Below are 18017 nucleotides of genomic sequence, written 5' to 3' on the forward strand. Positions count from 1 at the left end.
CCTTAACCCCCTCATTGGAACATCCTGCATCAGTTCTAGAACTAGCAGTGGTGGTGTCCAAGGTCTGAGTAGGTTCAGGAGACCATTGCCCCCAGGGGCAAGAAGTGCTCCATGCCAATTGACTAACTCCATGTTTTCCTCCACTTTTGAAAGTCATTTAAGGTTCTTGAATTATTTTTTTCCCTTTTTTTAAAATTTTTCATCAATTACACTTTATTCATTCTGCATCCCTCCATAAGTCCCTCCCTCCTCCCCTCCCAATCCCACCCTCCCTCCTCCCTCTGCTTGCATGCCACTCCCCAAGTCCACTGATAGGGGAGGTTCTCCTCTCCTTTCTGATCTTAGTCTATCAGTTCACATCAAAAGTGCCTGCATTGTCCTCTACTATGGCCTGGTAAGGTTGCTCCCCCCCCCCCCAGGGGGAGGTGATCAAAGAGCAGGCCAATCAGATTATGTCAGAGGCAGTACCTCTTCACATTACTATGTAACCCAATTGGACTCTGAACTGCCCTGGGCTACATCTGTGAGGGGTTCTGGGTTATCTCCATGAATAGTCCTTGGTTGGAATATGAGTCTCTGGGAAGTTCCCTGTGTTCAAATTTTCTGGTTCTGTTGCTCTCCTTGTGGAGAACCTGTGCTCTCCAGCTCTTACTATTTCCCAGTTCTTACCTAAAATTCCATTCACTCTGCCCAACAGTTGCCCATCAGGCTCAGCATCTGCTTTGATAGTCTGAAGGGCAGAGGCTTTCAGAGGCCCTCTGTGGTAGGTTCCTAGGTTGTTTCTTGTTTTCTTATTCTTCTGATGTCCATCCTCTTTGCCTTTCCGGATGGGGATTGGACATTTTTGTTAGGGTCCTCTTTCTTGCTTAGTTTCTTTACATGCACAGGTTTTAGTGGGTTTGTCCTATGTTGTATGTCTATATGAGTGAATATATACCATGTGTGTCTTTTTGCTTCTGGGACAACTCACTCAGGATGATCCTTTCCAGATCCCACCATTTACCTGCAAATTTCATGATTTCCTTATTTTTCATTGCTGAGTAATATTCCATTGTGTAGATGTACCACAATTTCTGCATCCATTCTTCAGTTGAGGGGCATCTGGGCTATTTCCAGCTTCTGGCTATTACAAATAAAGCTGCTACAAACATGGTTGAGCAAATGTCCTTTTTGTGTACTTGAGCCTCTTTTGGATATATGCCCAGTAGTGGTATGGCTGGATCTTGAGGAAGCGCTATTCCTAGTTGTCTGAGAAAGCGCCAGATTGATTTCCAGAGTGGTTGTACAAGTTTACATTCCCACCAGCAGTGGAGAAGGGTTCCCCTTTCTCCACAACCTCTCCAGCATGTGTTGTCACTTGAGTTTTTGATCTTGGCCATTCTCATGGGTGTAAGGTGAAATCTCAGTGTTGTTTTGATTTGCATTTCCCTAATGGCTAGTGAGGTTGAGCATTTCTTTAAGTGCTTCTCTGCCATTTGGTATTCCTCTACAGAGAATTCTCTGTTTAGCTCTGTTCCCCGTTTTTTAAGTGGATTACTTGGTTTGCTGTTTTTCCGCTTCTTTAGTTCTTTATATATACTGGATATGAGTCCTCTGTCAGATAAAGGGTTGGTGAAGATTCTTTCCCAGTCTGTAGGCGGTCGCTTTGTTTTGATGACGGTGTCCTTTGCTTTACAGAAGCTTTTCAGTTTCATGAGGTCCCATTTATTGATTGTTACTCTTAGAGCCTGTGCTGTTGGTGTTCTGTTCAGGAATTTTTCCCCTGTACCAATGAGTTCTAGGGTATTTTCCACTTTTTTTTCAAGCTGATTTAATGTGTCTGGTTTTATGTTGAGGTCTTTGATCCACTTGGACTTCAGTTTTGTGCAGGGTGACACGTATGGATCTATTTTCATTTTTCTACATGTAGGCATCCAGTTAGACCAGCACCATTTGTTGAAGATGCTATCTTTTTTCCATTGTATGGTTTTGCCATCTTTGTCAAAGATCAGATGTCCATAAGTGTGTGGGTGTATTTCTGGGTCCTCTGTTTGGTTCCATTGATGCACCATTCTGTTTCTGTGCCAGTACCATGCAGTTTTTAAAACTGTTGCTCTATAGTACAACTTAAGATCAGGGATGGAGATACTTCTGGAAGATCTATTATTGTAGAGGATTGTTTTAGCAATTCTGGGTTTCTTGTTATTCCATATGAAGTTGAGAATTTTTCTTTCCAGGTTTGTAAAGAATTTTGTTGGTAATTTGATGGGCATTGCATTGAATCTGTAGATGGCTTTTGGTAAGATGGCCATTTTTACTATGTTAATCTTGCCAAGCCATGAGCATGGGACATCTTCCCATCTTCTCATATCTTCTTCTAATTCTTTCTTCAGAGATTTGAAATTTTTTTCATACAAGTCTTTGACCTCCTTGGTTAGGGTTACTCCGAGGTACCTTATGTCATTTGTGGCTATTGTGAAGGGTGTTGTTTCCCTAATTTCTTTCTCAGCCCTTTTGTCTTTTGTATACAGGAGGGCTACTGATTTTTTTGAGGTAATTTTGTATGTGGCCACTTTGCTGAAGGTGTTTTTCAGCTGTAGGAGTTCCCTGGTAGAGTTTTTGGGGTCACTCACGTATACTATCATATCATCTGCAAATAGTGATAATTTGACTTCCTCCTTTCCAATTTGTATCCTCTTGATCTCCTTCAACTGTCTTATTGCTCTAGCAAGGACTTACAGCACTACATTGAAGAGATATGGAGAGAGTGGGCAGCCTTGTCTTGTCCCTGATTTCAGTGGGATTGCTTTAAGTTTCTCTCCGTTCAGTTTGATGTTGGCTACAGGTTTGCTGTATATCGCCTTTACTATGTTTAGATATGTGCCTTGTATCCCTGATCTCTCCAATACTTTAAACATGAATGGATGTTGGATTTTGTCAAAGGCTTTTTCAGCATCTAGGGAGATTATCATGTGTTTTTTTTTTTTTGTCTTTCAATTTGTTAATATGGTGGATCACATTGATGGATTTCCGTATATTGAACCACCCCTGCATACCTGGGATGAAGCCTACTTGGTCATGGTGGATGATATCTTTGATGTGTTCTTGTATTCGGTTTGCAAGTATTTTGTTGAGTATTTTTGCATCAATGTTGATAAGGGAGATTGGCCTGAAATTCTCTTTCTTTGTTGAGTCTTTGTGAGGTTTAGGTACCAAGCTGACTGTGGCTTCATAGAATGAGTTTGGTAATGTTCCTTCTGTTTCTATTTTGTGGAATAGTTTGAAGAGAATTGGTGTTAGCTCTTCTTTGAATGTCTGGTAGAATTCTGCACTGAAACCATCAGGTCCTGGGCTTTTTTTGGATGGGAGACTTTCGATGACTGCTTCTATTTCCTTGGGGGATATAGGACTATTTAATTGATTTACCTGGTCCTGATTTAGCTTTGGTAAGTGGAATCGATCAAGAAAATTGTCCATTCCAATTAAATTTTCAAATTTTATTCCATATAGACTTTTGAAGTAAATCCTAATGATTGCTTGGATTTCCTCAGTGTCTGTAGTTACGTCCCCCTTTTCATTTCTGATTTTGTTGATTTGGATGGTGTCTCTCTGCCTTTTAGTTAGCTTGGCTAAGGGTTTGTCTATCTTGTTGATTTTCTCAAAGAACCAGCTCTGGGTTTCATTGATTCTTTGAATTGTTTTATTTGTTTCCAATTGATTGATTTCAGTCCTGAGTTTGATTATTTCCAGCCGTCTACTCCTTCTTGGTGTGTCTGCTTCTTCTTTTTCTAGGGTTTTTAAGTAAGCCATTAGGGTGCTTGAATCAGCTGCCTCGAATTTCTTCTTGAAGGCACTTAGTGCTATGAACTTTTCCTCTTAGCACTGCTTTCATTGTGTCCCACAAGTTCGGGTATGTTGTGTCTTCATTTTCATTGCTTTCTAGAAAGACTTTAATTTCTTTCTTTATTTCTTCCCTGACTCAGCTGTCATTTAGTAAAAAGTTGTTCAGTTTCCATGTGTGTGTAGGCTTTTTGTTATTTCTGTTATTGTTGAGGTCCAGCTTTATTCCATGGTGATCAGACAGGATACATGGGATTATTTCAATCTTCTTGTATCTGTTGAGGCTTGCTTTGTGACCCACTATATGGTCTATTTTGGAGAAGGTTCCATGAGGTGCTGAGAAGAAGGTAAATTCTTTTGTGTTTGGGTGTAAAGTTCTGTAAATATCTGTTAGGTCCATTTGATTCATGACCTCTGTCAGAGACATTGTTTCTTTGTTTAATTTCTGTTTTGTTGACCTGTCCTTTGTTGAGAGTGGGGTGTTGAAGTCTCCCACTATTAGTTTGTGGGGATCTATATGTGGTTTAAATTTTATCAATGTTTCTTTCACAAATGTGGGTGCCCTTGTATTTGGGGCATAAATGTTCAGGATTGTGATGTCTTCCTGGTAGAATTTTCCCTTGATGAGTATGAAGTGTCCTTCCCCATCTCTTTTTATTAAATTTGGTTGAAAGTCTATTTTATCAGATATTAGAATGGCTACTCCTGCTTGCTTCTTGGGTCCGTTTGCTTGGAAAGTCGTCTTCCAACCCTTTACCCTCGGGTAATGTCTATCTTTGTGTCTTAGGTGTGTTTCTTGTATGCAACAGATTGCTGGGTTTTGTTTAAGTTTCCATTCTGTTAATCTGTGTCTTTTTATTGGAGAGTTGAGTCCATTGATGTTGAGAGAGATTAAAGACCAGTGGCTGTTAGATCTCTTGATTTTGATGTTGGCTTTGGTCATCAGGTTGTGTGCTTGGTTGCTTTTTGTTTTACTGAAGTGAGGTTATTTATTTCCTTTGTTTTCTTGAATGTAGCTAGCTTTCTTGGGTTGTATTTTCCCTTCCAGTGTCTTCTGTAATGCTGGATTTGTTTGTAGGTATTGTTGAAATTTGTTTTTGTCATTGGATATCTTGTTTTCTCCATCGATGAGGACTGAGAGTTTTGCGGGGTATAGTAGCCTGGGCTGACATCTGTGTTCTCTTAAGGTCTGCATGATATCTGTCCAGGCCCTTCTGGCTTTCATAGTCTCTGTTGAAATGTCAGGTGTGATTCTAATGGGTTTGCCATTATATGTTACTTGGCCTTTTTCCCTTGCAGCTTTTAGTAGTTTTTCTTTGTTCTGTATACTTACTGTTTTGATTATTATGTGACGGGAGGATTTTCTTTTCTGGTCAAATTTATTGGGTGTTCTGTAGGCCTCATGTATTCTAATTGGCCTCTCCTTTAGCTTGGGGAAATTTTCTTCAATGATTTTGTTGACCATATTTTCTGGGCCTTGGAGAAGGGAGTCTTCTTTTTCCTCTATACCTATTATTCTTAGGTTTTGTCTTTTCATATTGTTTTGCATTTCTTGGATGGTCTGTGTCAGGAATTTTTCAGATTTAGCATTTTCTTTGACAGATACATCGATTTCTTCCATTGTATCTTCTACACCTGAGATTCTTTCTTCCATCTCTTGAAGTCTGTTGGTTATGCTTACCTCTGTAGTTCCTGTTTTCTTCCCTAGATTCTTCCTTTCCATTATTTCTTCCATTTGTGTTTTCTTTAATTTTTCCAATTCTATCTTCAGGTCTTGAGTTGTTTTGTTTACTTCCTTCACCTGTCTGATTGTACTTTCCTGTTTTTCTTTTAGTTCCTTCAACTCTGTTTCTTTCATTTCATTCAGTGTTTTAAGCATTTCCTTTCTAAAGGCCATAAACTGTTTGGCTGCAGCTTCCTCTATTTCTTTACGGATGGCAATATTCTGTTTGAGTTTATCTTCCTCTATGTCTTTATGAATCTTATTTGTTTCCTCTGTTATCATCTTCATGAGCATACTTGTTAGGTCATCTTCTTGGATTTCAGTTATGGTGGGGTGTCCAGGGCTGCTTGCCCCTGGGTAACTGGGTTCTGGAGATGCCATATTGCTCTGTCTTTTGTTGCTTGAGCTTTTACGCTGGCCTCTCCCCATTAGGCTATCTTAGGTGTTTGGAGTTATTTTCTGGTGGTTCCTGGGGATCCTGTGGTGGAGAGAATCCCCTTTGCAGAAAGCTGGTTTTTCCTGAAGGATGTCTTCTCAGCTTTTTGGTTATAGTCCCTTGATGGCTGGTGTTTTTTCAGGAGTTGCTCAACTCAGGGATATAGACCTGAGTGGTAACTGTGGAGTTTGTTAGTCGAGAGGGTTCTCCTCTCACCCAGGAAGTCCTGAGGGCAGCTGCCCTGTTTCTGGGTTTCTTGTTGTAAATTTAATGATCAGCTGCTGTGACCCAGTTGGACATCAGGCGGGCAGCAACTGTTTGTGCCTCTGTCGAGAGCACAGCTGAGTGCTGGTGCCTCGGCCCACTAGTCTTCTAGACTTTTTCTAGGGAAGGATTGGGTGATTTAGGTCAGTACAGTTTCCTTCCTTCCCTGTGGATTCTCTGGAGACATGGACTCCCAGTGTCTTTTTTTGGCCTGGTGCACACTGCTTAGTGTCCGCCAGCTGGCTGGCCGCAGAAACTGCCTGTGCCTGGAGCACAGCTGTGTGATGGTGGCTCAGTCTCTGCCAGCTGTCTGGTGCACAGAAACTGCCTGTGTCTGCCTTTGCGGCCTTTGGGAACCTGGGTGCCTCCCTAAGCTGGGTAATTTTCCGGGACCTTTTCAGGCTGGGGGTGTCGGCTGAGTACTCTGACATCAGACCACCCGTTTCCCTCCCTGTGTGTTTGCACTGGACAGTGAAAATCATTCGCTGGTGCCCTGTTGCCCACAGTTCTATCTCAGGCGGCGAGTCAGGCACACAGGCAGGCAGGGCTCAGTGCTGGAACCTGGGTCCCTGGCTCTGGCTCCGGGCTGGCTCCTGGGGTGCCCGTGGACCCCGAGTCTTTTCCAGGGGATGTCAGGGTGACCTAAGGCCGGTCCCAGTCGTTTCCTGTACCCTGGGGTTATCTCTCGACTGAAAATTCCAGTCTCTGATAGTGTGGTGCTCATGGTTCAGTCTGGGACCGTGACCAGAGACACTGGCTTGAGGCTCTGGTCTGGGGCTGGGGCTGGCGGCCGGCAGCCAAGCGTCTGTCGGAACCGGGATCTCTTCTGCGGTTTAGCTGGGTGAGTTAAAAGCTCATTGAATCCCCCACCGTGGGGTATCCTCTCACCTGGGAAACACAATGACTGTGTTTTATGGCCTAGAGTTCTGATTGCTGGTCACTGTGCTGATCCTGCTGCTGCTGCTCAGAATGAGAGTCCTCCCGGCGCCGCCATCTTGCCCCTCTTCATGTAGACCCTTTGTATTGGAATTTTTTTTAATTCATGTATTTATCTATTTATTTATCTATATTTAATTTTATAAGATAATTCTAATATTTACCCCATTTTTCCTTTCTCCAAACCTCCCATATACCCTTTCTTGCTCTTTTACAAATTCACACTTTCCTTCACTTTGATTCTTATTACATGGATACATGTACATGTGCATAAACGTATATTCTCAATCAGCTTTTTCAGTCTACATGATGTTTCTAAGCAAAAATACTGCCTTTCACTGGGCTGCCATTCCTAGTCATTATTTTCAGCCAAAAATTAAACAACTGAAGAATGGCATCTCAATGGAGTGATTAAGTTAACCACAAATTGCTCTGCAGAAAACAGAGTGTGGCTATTTCAGTTCCCACTGAGGAGAAAATAAGAAAAAAAAAAAATAGAAAAGGTCCTTCATAGATGCATTGAGTGTGACTTATATGGATTATTAAGACTTTGTCTATGGTTCACTGGCTATGTTCACGATTCTGCATCCTTATATAGCCAGATTTTAGAACAATTATTAGGCTTGAATGAGTTAGAATTAAAATCAACAAATCCTTCAGTGTGGCTGGGAAGATGGCTTAGTGCTTGAGATCACTTACTCCTCTTCCTGATGTTCTGAGTTCAGTTACTTTCCCCCTTATCAGGCAGTTCTCAAATGTTTTAAACTCCAGCTCCAGGGGGTCTGACACCGTCTTCTGGCCACAAAATGTATTTATATACACAAACACACACATACAGCTAAAGAAAAATAAATATTTTTAAAATTAGATGTCCATTGATTACTCATATATTGTTCTATCTACCCAACAATAGCTTTAGTTTTATTTTTTAACATGGAAATGTTATTACATATTACATATTAATATAATATATTAATAATATAATGCTATTATTAATATACTATATAATTAATAATGTATTAATATTATATAATATTAGTATATGATAATATATTATCTTTAATATATTATTTATGTATTTTAAAGAGATGAACAGGATTAACCATAGAAGTAGATGTTGTTCTACCAAGGACGTTTTGTATTCATATACCATTTCTGAATGTTATTAAAGATTAGGGAGAGAGGATTCATTTAATTTCAATTATTAATCGTTACATAAAAATTACTGATCAGGTAACTACAATTATAACTACTATATACGTGGTTTATTAGCTGACAGCACTTGGTTATTGCAAGGATTAAGACTTATGTTCACTGATATTCACTAAATTATTTTACAAGAATAATACAAAGTGTAAGCTTTTCTAAATATTTCTATTTCATGGAGACTACTATTTTGTTTTTAGTGTTTGTAAATACACACAAAATATAGGATTGTAGAGTAACATAAATCAACTCCCCCCCACCCCCACCCCATGGCAGCTAATAAAAAAATATCAGATGTCTCTCTGTATCCTTCCTCAGGGCAGTTTGAAGAAGGAATCAACTGAGATGCAGACAAAGTTGCCAAAAGACACTTTGCTTCTGGATAGGCCAGTCTTTGAAATGCTTACAGTATGGTTGCCTCTGAGACATAGGCAAACAGAAGCTTGGTTACCTCCTTGTTTAGATATTTGACATTAATAAAAAATTTTAATGTGACCTCTAGTAATACAGATATTAAAGAAAAATCAATTGTATCTCTTAATCAACTAGCCCAACTATTTTTTCATTTAATTTTATTTTTATATTATTAGTTACATTTTAGTAACTGTGTATCCCAGCTGTATCCCACTCCCTAATTCCCTTCCAATCCCACCTTTCCTCCCTCATCTCCTCTCTGCCCCTTTCCAAGTCCACTGATTGGGTAGGACCTCCTCCCCTTTCATCTGACCCTGTTTTATCAGGTATCTTTAGGACTGGCAGCAAAGTCCTCCTCTGTGGCATGGCAGGACTGCTCCTCCCTTGAGGGGTGGGGGGGCCAAAGAGCCTGCCATTGAGTTCCTGTGAGAAATAGTCCCTGTTCCCCTTACTATGGGAAACCAACTGGTTACTGAGCTCCCACAGGCTTCATCCGAGCAAACTTCTAGGTTATATCCATACATGGTCCTTGGTGGAGTGTCAGACTAAGAAAAGACACCTGAGCCCAGATATATTTGGTCCTTGTGGAGCTCCTATCCTTTCCATGTCATACTAACTCCCCTTCTTTCATACGATTCCCTGCACTCTGCCAAAGGTTTGGTTATGAGTCTTAGAAAGACATCCCATTTGTCTTTCTATGTGAGGACTGATCATCTTACCCCATATCTGCTTTCTTGTTTATCTTCTTTAGGTGTACAGATTTCATTATGTTTATCATATCTTATAGGTCTATATAAGCGAGTATATACCATGTTTGTCTTTCTGCTTCTGGGATACTTCACTTAGAATGATCTTTTCTAGATCCCACCTTTTTCCTGCAAATTTCATGATTTCCTCATTTTTGATTGCTGAGTAGTATTCTATTGTGTAAAAATACCACAATTTCTGTATCCATTCCTGTGTTGATGGGTTGTTTCCAGGTTCTGGCTATTACAAATAAAGCTGCTACAAACATGGTTGAGCAAATGTCCTTGTTGTGTACTTGAGCAAATTTTGGGTATATGCTTAGCAGTGGTATAGCTGGGTCTTGAGGAAGAACTATTCCTAATTGTCTGAGAAAGAGCCAGATTGACTTCCAAAGTGGTTGTATCAGTTTACATTCCCACCAGCAATGGAGGAGGGTTCCCCCTTTCTCCACAATCTCTCTAGCATGTGTTCTCACTTGAGTTTTTTATTTTAGCCATTTTGATGGGTGTAAGGTGGAATTTCAGGGTTATTTTGACTTGCATCTCCCTGATAGCCCAACTATTTTTGAAGTAATTTTTATATAGTCAGATTAGATTAACTCAAGAGGTTAGTATACTCAGTTCATCTACTTACAAGAACAAATTATTGGACTAATGTAATATACTGGTAGGCTTGATGAAAAGTTTTTTTTTTGTTATCTTCTGTGCTGAAAATGAATAATACTTCATGGATTAAGACAGAAAGACTATAGCTAGTGTATGAATGATACAGAGCAAGAAATTCTGCAGATGAAATATAAAGTAAGACACTAACCTATGGGGAATAATATTGTATTATATGTTAATATTATTTAGTTTTAAAGAGTTTATCTACAGGCTATATATCGAGAGAGGAATATTAAAAAGACTACCTTTTAATCATCATTTCCTGCCAGTTTGGGACACTAAAAAGATCTCTTTTGGGGGAAGAGGTCTCAAAAATAAATATTATTGTATAGACTATAAACAACTTGTCTCCCAGACAAACCAGAGATACTTCTCAGATTGACAACGTAAGCGCTTTGTCATGTTTGCCAATGTTTTGAAGGAAATATCATGGTTCTAAAAAGTCACATGCACATTCTATCTAGAAACCCTACTGATTTAATTAGAAATAATATCAAATTTGCTTAAGCAAGATGGCATCTTTTATTTGCTTTTGTAGATTCAAGTATAACAAAATTATATTTTTACTGGCACTGATAGTGAATATATATAAAAACACTTTGCAGGGCTGGAAAATGGTTCAGTGTTTAAAGTGCTTAGTGGTACCTCAAGATATAGCTATACCACTCCTGGGTATATATTCAAAAGATTCTCAACCATACAACAAGGACATTTGCTTAACTATGTTCATAGCAGCTTTATTCGTAATGGTCAGACTCTGCAAACAACCTAGATGTCCCTCAACAACGGAATTGATACAGAAATTATGGTACGTTTACATAATGGAATACTACTCACCAATTAAAAACAAGGAGATCCATGGCTAAACTTTAGGCAGAGTGCAGGAGCTTCACAAGGAGATCAAAAGGGCTCCCCCCCAAAAAAAAATCTGGGCTCAGGGGGATCTGCAGAGACTCATGAATCAAGCAAGGACAATGCATGGAGAGTACCTAGACCTCCTGCTCTGATGTACCCTATGGGCAGCTCAGTTGCCACAGGGGTTCCTTAGTAAGGGGAGCAGGGACAGTCTCTGGGATGAGCTTTGTTATCTGCTCTTTTATCACCTTCCCCAGGGATGGTGCCTTACTAAGTTACAGAGAATAAGGATTCAGATAGTCCTGATGAGTCCTGATAGGCTACATCAGATACTAGGGGAGGAGGACCTCCCCTACCAGTGGACTAGGGGAGGGAAAAGGGAAAAAGGAGGAGGGAGGGTGGGACCTGGAAGAGATGAGGGATGGGGCTATAGCCAGCATAAATTGTAAATAATAATAATAATAATAATAATAATAATAATAATAATAAAGTGCTTGGTGATCACATAAGGGATCCTAATTTGAATTCTTTGCAAGCACATAAAACAGTAGAAAATAAAATAAAATGACATTTGTGAACCATGTTTAATTCTTTTTTTTATTTTTTATATTAATTACAATTTATTTACTTTGTGTCCCAGCTGTAGCCCACTCCTTCATTCCCTCCCAATCCCACCCTCTCTCCCTCATCTCCTCCTTGTCCTTCTCTAAGTCCACTGATAGGAGAGGTCCTCCTCCCCTTCCATCTGACCCCAGATTATCAGGTCTCACCAGGACTGGCTGTATTGTCCTTCTCTCTGGCTTAGCTAGGCTGCTCCTCCCATGAGGGACTGGGGAGATCAAAAAGCTAGCCATAGAGTTCATGCCAGAGACAGTTCCTATTCCCCTTACTAGGGAAACCCACCTGGATACTGAGCTACCACAGGCTACATCCAAGCAGGTGTTCTAGGTTATATCCATGCATGGTCCCTAGATGGAGAATCATTCTCAGAAAGGCCCATGTGCCCAGACCATGTATAATTTTTAAGGAGTAGAGGCACAGGTAGGCCTAGGGCTTTCTGGCCAGCCAACCTAGCAAAAAAATGAACTTGATGTTCAGTGAGAGACCCTGTCTCAAAAAGTAAGATGGACAGAGTGAATAAACTGTAATTAATAAAAATAAAATAAAAAATAAGATGGAGAATAATAGAAGACACCAGACTTTGACTTATGTCTTAAACACATGCATGCGCAGGCAAGTACACACTCACACATGTGCATACTCATGCAAAACATACATAGATAACCACACAATCACTCATATAACACACAAATCTCTAAATTCAGCAGTTTAAGAATTCATGCTAAACTGAAGTTTTTAGTGTAAAATAATATAAAGCCCAAATCAAAGAAAAGAAAATCTGCATAAAGTTGGCATCTGAATACAATACCATTTCTTTTTTATTTGCAGTATTAGCAACATACATTTTTAACAACTATAAAATATTTATACAATTTGACATCTTGAATAGTGTGTAAGAATTTGTCCTTTTTCTCTTTGTTTTTATGTCTTTGTCTCCACAGACTTTAAAAAAAAACAGTTTTCTTATTGTTAGGAAGGGAATTTTTCTGTAATTTACCTCAGCACCTATTTTTGATTGTTATTTTAGGACCTCAGATGTAAGTTGCAGGGGATTATTTTTTAAATGTCCCACATACGGTAAAAATGATGCACTTTGTGGGCATATAACACAGTAATCTCAGCTAAAGAATTCTCTTTGGGAACCAGAGCCTCCCATTAATTTCTTTATAGCTGCTAGCTTTATTTAAGAGAAACTGCACTTGAGGTTCCTGTTGCTTTTTGTTCTTACATTATGTTCTTGGATTGTCAGAATCAACCTTGTAATACTAAATGGTGTTTGGTGAATGAGTATGAGTACAGCATTTTAAATATTTTCCATATATACACTCTGCATTTGTAGATGTCCACTGAAACGTTATGTCTCTTGTGGCCATTTGTTTATGTGGAGCCTTAAGGCTAACTTTTTTTTTTTTTGTATTTGTTCATATCATGAGGATATAAATAGTTGATAAAAGTTTAACAGATTTGATACGGCCTTAATTTTATAAATGCTATGATTATTTATTGTTTTTAGTAACTAAAATATAAGGATTAACATACTTTGAAATTACTTTATTCTCTGTAACCTTTCCTAACCCTGTTTGTGAAGAATACATATTTATTCTAAACAAAGTAATCCTTAAAGATAAAAACCACAAATCATTATCAACACCAGTGGATTAACTCATCATCTAAATATTATAGAATCAAATCCTCAATAAACAGAAAAAGTAATACTTTACATTGTGTTTATGTATTGTTTATTAGTAAATCATTGATTTAATTTGAAGATGGGTCTAGGATAAGAGATATAAAAATTATTTTTATCATTCAATTGATGAGATCTTTTTTTTTCTAGTCTCTAAAAAAGTACAATGTTAATAAAAAAGCTAATAAATTCTGTCATGTTTCCATGACTGTGTTGTCTAATTTGGGTTTATAATTCCGTATGAAATAACTTCATAATTTTTTTCCCTTACGGCCCATGCATGTAAAGCAGTGTAAAGCATGCTGACTACTTTATGATAATTTACATAAATAATAGCTAGAAATAAATTTAAGCTCACAGATGAATGCAGCTTTCAAGAATATATATTTAGTGATTTATGTAATTTCATTATTATTTTTCTTTACTACAAATTTTTCACTTTGTATGCCAGCTGTACCTCCCCCCTTTCTCATTTCCCCAATCCTTTCTCCTTCTTCCTGCCTCCTTTGCCCTCCTCCCCTTCCCTCTGATCATAGCCTGTCAGGTCTCATCAGGACTGGCTGCATTGTCTTCCTCTGTGGCCTGGTAAGGCTGCTCCCCCTTCAGGGGGAGGTGATTAAAGAACAGGCCAATCAGTTCATGTCAGAGACAGCCCCTGTTCCCCTTATTAGTGAACCCACTTGGACACTGAGCTGCCATGGGCTACATCTGAGCAAGGGTTCTAGGTTGTCTCCATGCATGGTCCTTGTTTGGAGTATCAGTCTCAGAAAAGACTCGTAGACACAGATTTTTTTGGTTCTGTTGCTCTTCTTGTGGAGTTGTTGTCCCCTCCAGGTCTTTCTATCTCCCCCTTCTTCCATATGATTTCGTGCATCCTGCCCAAAGTTTGGCTATGATTCTTAGTATTTGTTTCAATACCCTGCTAGGTAGTGTCTTTCAGAGGCCGACTGTGGGTAAGCTCTTGTTCTGTAAGAAGACCAGAATGTGGTGAACATCAGCACACATTAACTGGGAGTATTATTATAAATACTTAAATGAGTGTTTGTGTCTTATAAAAAGAAGAGTTCATTTTGCTGTAATGATTCAGACATTTTTGAAAATATATATTAAGGTTTAATTTGGCACCTATATTAGTCTTATTTCTATTTTATAAAGTATTGAGTTTAAGATCCTGAGCTATGTCATGGTATGCCATTTCAGGAAACAGCTCCCAGCTTAATAAAAAAAAAAAAAAAAAGGAAGTGATCTTCATCATGATTTGTATTCCCTAATCATTTTTAGTTCACTTGTTTAACAAAATTGTCTATTTAACTGACACAAAAATTATTTTCCCTTCCAGATCAGAGATACAAAATCAGCAGATCAAAAAACAACCCTTTTGCATTTTCTTGTTGAAATCTGTGAGGAAAGATACCGAGATATCCTGAAATTTCCTGAAGATCTGGAGCATGTAGAAAGTGCAAGCAAAGGTAATCAATTGATTAGCAACTGCCTTAAGCATATTCCTAGCCCATGTGCTTTAGTTTAAATGATAAGATTAAAAAGGAAGCTATGAACATTATTAATCACAAATTCTTTGCTGATGTAACAAAAGTAGAAAGATAGTTCGATTGGCTTATATTTGACTCCATTGTATATTTATTGGAATAACCTCTCTTTATCTTTAACAGTGCTAGGTTATTCAGACTTTCATTCCTCTAATGAAATAATACATTCTATTCTTTACGCATATAAGAACTTAAATATATGTTGAACTTTATTTTCTCAAAATGATTCTAAAAGTATGTTTCAAAGATAATGTTCTATAATTTAGATAAAGGAAAAATGGCTTTGGACTGTGTAAAATATGAGGCTGAAGTTTTACTAGCATTTTAAAGGGCTTGATTTCCAGAGAAACCTCAACAGGTGCAAGGTAAACTAGCAGAATCTTTTAGGATAGATGAAAAGAATAGTTGACGATGGGCCTCTGAGAGTAAGGAAGGTACCTCAGAAATATCTAAGGCAGACATGGCTCACACATCACTGTATACGATATTTAGGAATTAAAATAGAAGTTAAACAGAATGCTTATAAGATTTTCAGGCAAGTAAGTTGCTTTGTTAATATTGTCTACACTTACTTAACAAATGATTAAAAAGTGAAAGGAGTATGGATCAAGAAATTATTTTTCTGAAATTGATTTTATATGAGTAAAAAAATTTGTTTTCCATTTTAGAAAAGAGAAATATGTACCGTAGAGATTATATTCAGTAAGTTTGAGAATTAAAGAAAGGACACAAAACCATATGTCTCCCAAACTTATTGCAAGCTAAATAAGCTTGTTAATATTCTTTTTTTAATTTTATTTCTTATTATTGGTTACTATTATTAGTTACATTTTGTGAACTATGTATCCCAGCTGTATCCCACTCCCTTATTCCCTCCCAATCCCACCCTCCCTCCCTCAGCTTCTCCCTGCCCCTTTCCAAGTTCGCGGATTGGGGAGGACCTCCTCCCCAATCTTGAACAAAAAAAAAGTTTATAAATCCCAGAATATCATTTGTGCACATCATTCGGTTGTGTGCTACTGTAAGACTGTCAATCATATCCTCATCTTATTTTTAATTTTTTCTATTGTGTCCTGTGTTGTGGACAAAGGACCAAGATTAACTACAGAAGGTACACCATGATTCAATAGTATTTTGTAGATTCTTTCTTTGTTAAAAATATTTCAGAGTTAATAAAATGTAACTAATAATAAAAATTAAAAAAAATTAAAAAGAAGAAAATACTAAATATATATATGTATATATAGTTTGTATATATACGTATGTATGTGTAGTATATTCTGGAATACATAGTGTATTCAGACATATATGTATATATAATATATATTATTCTGATTAGATTTGTATGCATGCAATTGGCAAAAATGATATAAAAATTATAAAAATTGCCTGAATGTTATAAAAAAATAAGAACAATCTGCACTTGGAAGAATTTGTAAAATTCTACAAGTTTGTACACTACTCTTACATGTTATTTCACAGTCCTTCTCTCAAAGAACTCCATGGGCTCACAAAGGGAAAGGAAGGGTCACACAAGATGGCTGCATGAGTGAGAGCTGAAGAGAGAAAAATGTGAACTATCCTTAAATATAATAAAAAACAATTAATTCAGTAAAAAAAATGTAGTATAATTGAGAGTTATATTTATAAGTATGCTATAGCTGTTTTCAATCCCTTGGGTTTTAATATATACCTTTGTAATTAGAGGTATTATTGAACTGGCAAAAAAAGTGTCATTAGAATATCGCTTTACAAAAATAAATAAATTAAAAGAAAAGAATATTGCATCACAATTTGAAATAATTTGTAGAATACCAGAAATCAAGCCAGTTCAGAACTTAGATCATATTTTGCTATTTTTATTTTAACTGTGTTCTATCAGAATATTTTAATTGCATTTATTTTATAATTAAAATTAGTTTTGCTAGGAAATATATCAGTTTTAGTTTAAAGTAAATTGCCCTCTCAATTTTATGGTGATAATTTCAATTCTTATATTTATGATTTTTTGTGAGCATATCTAAAATATATATCTTGACTTTAATTGAAAAAGAATGATTGATTTTAATTCTGAATATCTGCTGAATTAATATGTACATGCACACAGAGGGAGATGTGCTGTTTTGTGTGTTTTTATTTTTCTACAAAAGAATACTACTTGCTTGTGTAATTACCAATGAAAATACAGTTTTTAATTCATATCTCACTGTTGATAGACTTGGAAGTTCATTATCAAGGTATTTCATATATTACATTTCCGATTGATTTTAATTCTGAATATCTGCTGAATTAATATGTACATGCACACAGAGGGAGATGTGCTGTTTTGTGTGTTTTTATTTTTCTACAAAAGAATACTACTTGCTTGTGTAATTACCAATGAAAATACAGTTTTTAATTCATATCTCACTGTTGATAGACTTGGAAGTTCATTACCAAGGTATTTCATATATTACATTTCCCGCATTACTCAGTATTTCCTGGTGATGTCAAAGAAATATTAGAATGTATATTATGGTGTTGACACCGAAATAACCCATTTCCATTGTTGTACAATATGTGGCTGTGTTTTTATATAATGTTTATATTTTTAAGTAGTTGCTAAAAATTAAGTAATACCATATTACATTGTTACAACTGATAAAGGAAGATGTCAGAATAAAACCTATTTTTAGTTATTGTGGATTTCTAATTCTAATTATATTACATATATTTTCAGAACATGGGGGTAGTAATTTAGACATCCAAGTTTTTTGTCCTTGTGTATAAAATGACGAAGAATGTCCATATTGGTAAGGTTAAATAAGTAAATCAACATATACAAAGCATACAGTGAAATTCTTGTCACATAGTAAGTACACAGCTGTGATAGTATTAGTATCAATAATAATTAATACACTAGTAAGAACATTGCAGTGTTTTGTTCATTAGATTAGAAGAGAATAATCTTATATATGTCTATGTTCTTCAGTGTTGAGCAAAACATGCATTTTATTCAGCTTTGTTCCTTTCATATGTCTGGGCTTTTTGATAAATCCTTTCATATTTTTCTTTAACAGTACCAGAACATTCTTTTTCTCTGTCTACTTCAACAGCC

General features: G+C 37.1%; 1 protein-coding gene across 9 annotated transcripts in view; it reads left to right on the forward strand.

Annotated features, from left to right (window-relative positions):
• The window catches only part of Diaph2 (diaphanous related formin 2), a 980694-nt gene that overhangs the window by 445309 nt on the left and 517368 nt on the right, over positions 1-18017 (forward strand). For all 9 annotated transcript variants that reach the window (XM_060375359.1, XM_060375356.1, XM_060375358.1 and 6 more), the window contains one exon: positions 14713-14842. In XM_060375359.1, coding sequence (XP_060231342.1) covers positions 14713-14842 — 130 coding nt within the window. The remainder of the gene's footprint in view (positions 1-14712; positions 14843-18017) is intronic.

The sequence above is a fragment of the Meriones unguiculatus genome, chromosome X (genome assembly GCF_030254825.1).
Source record: "Meriones unguiculatus strain TT.TT164.6M chromosome X, Bangor_MerUng_6.1, whole genome shotgun sequence".
NCBI classification, from domain to species: Eukaryota; Metazoa; Chordata; class Mammalia; order Rodentia; family Muridae; genus Meriones; species Meriones unguiculatus.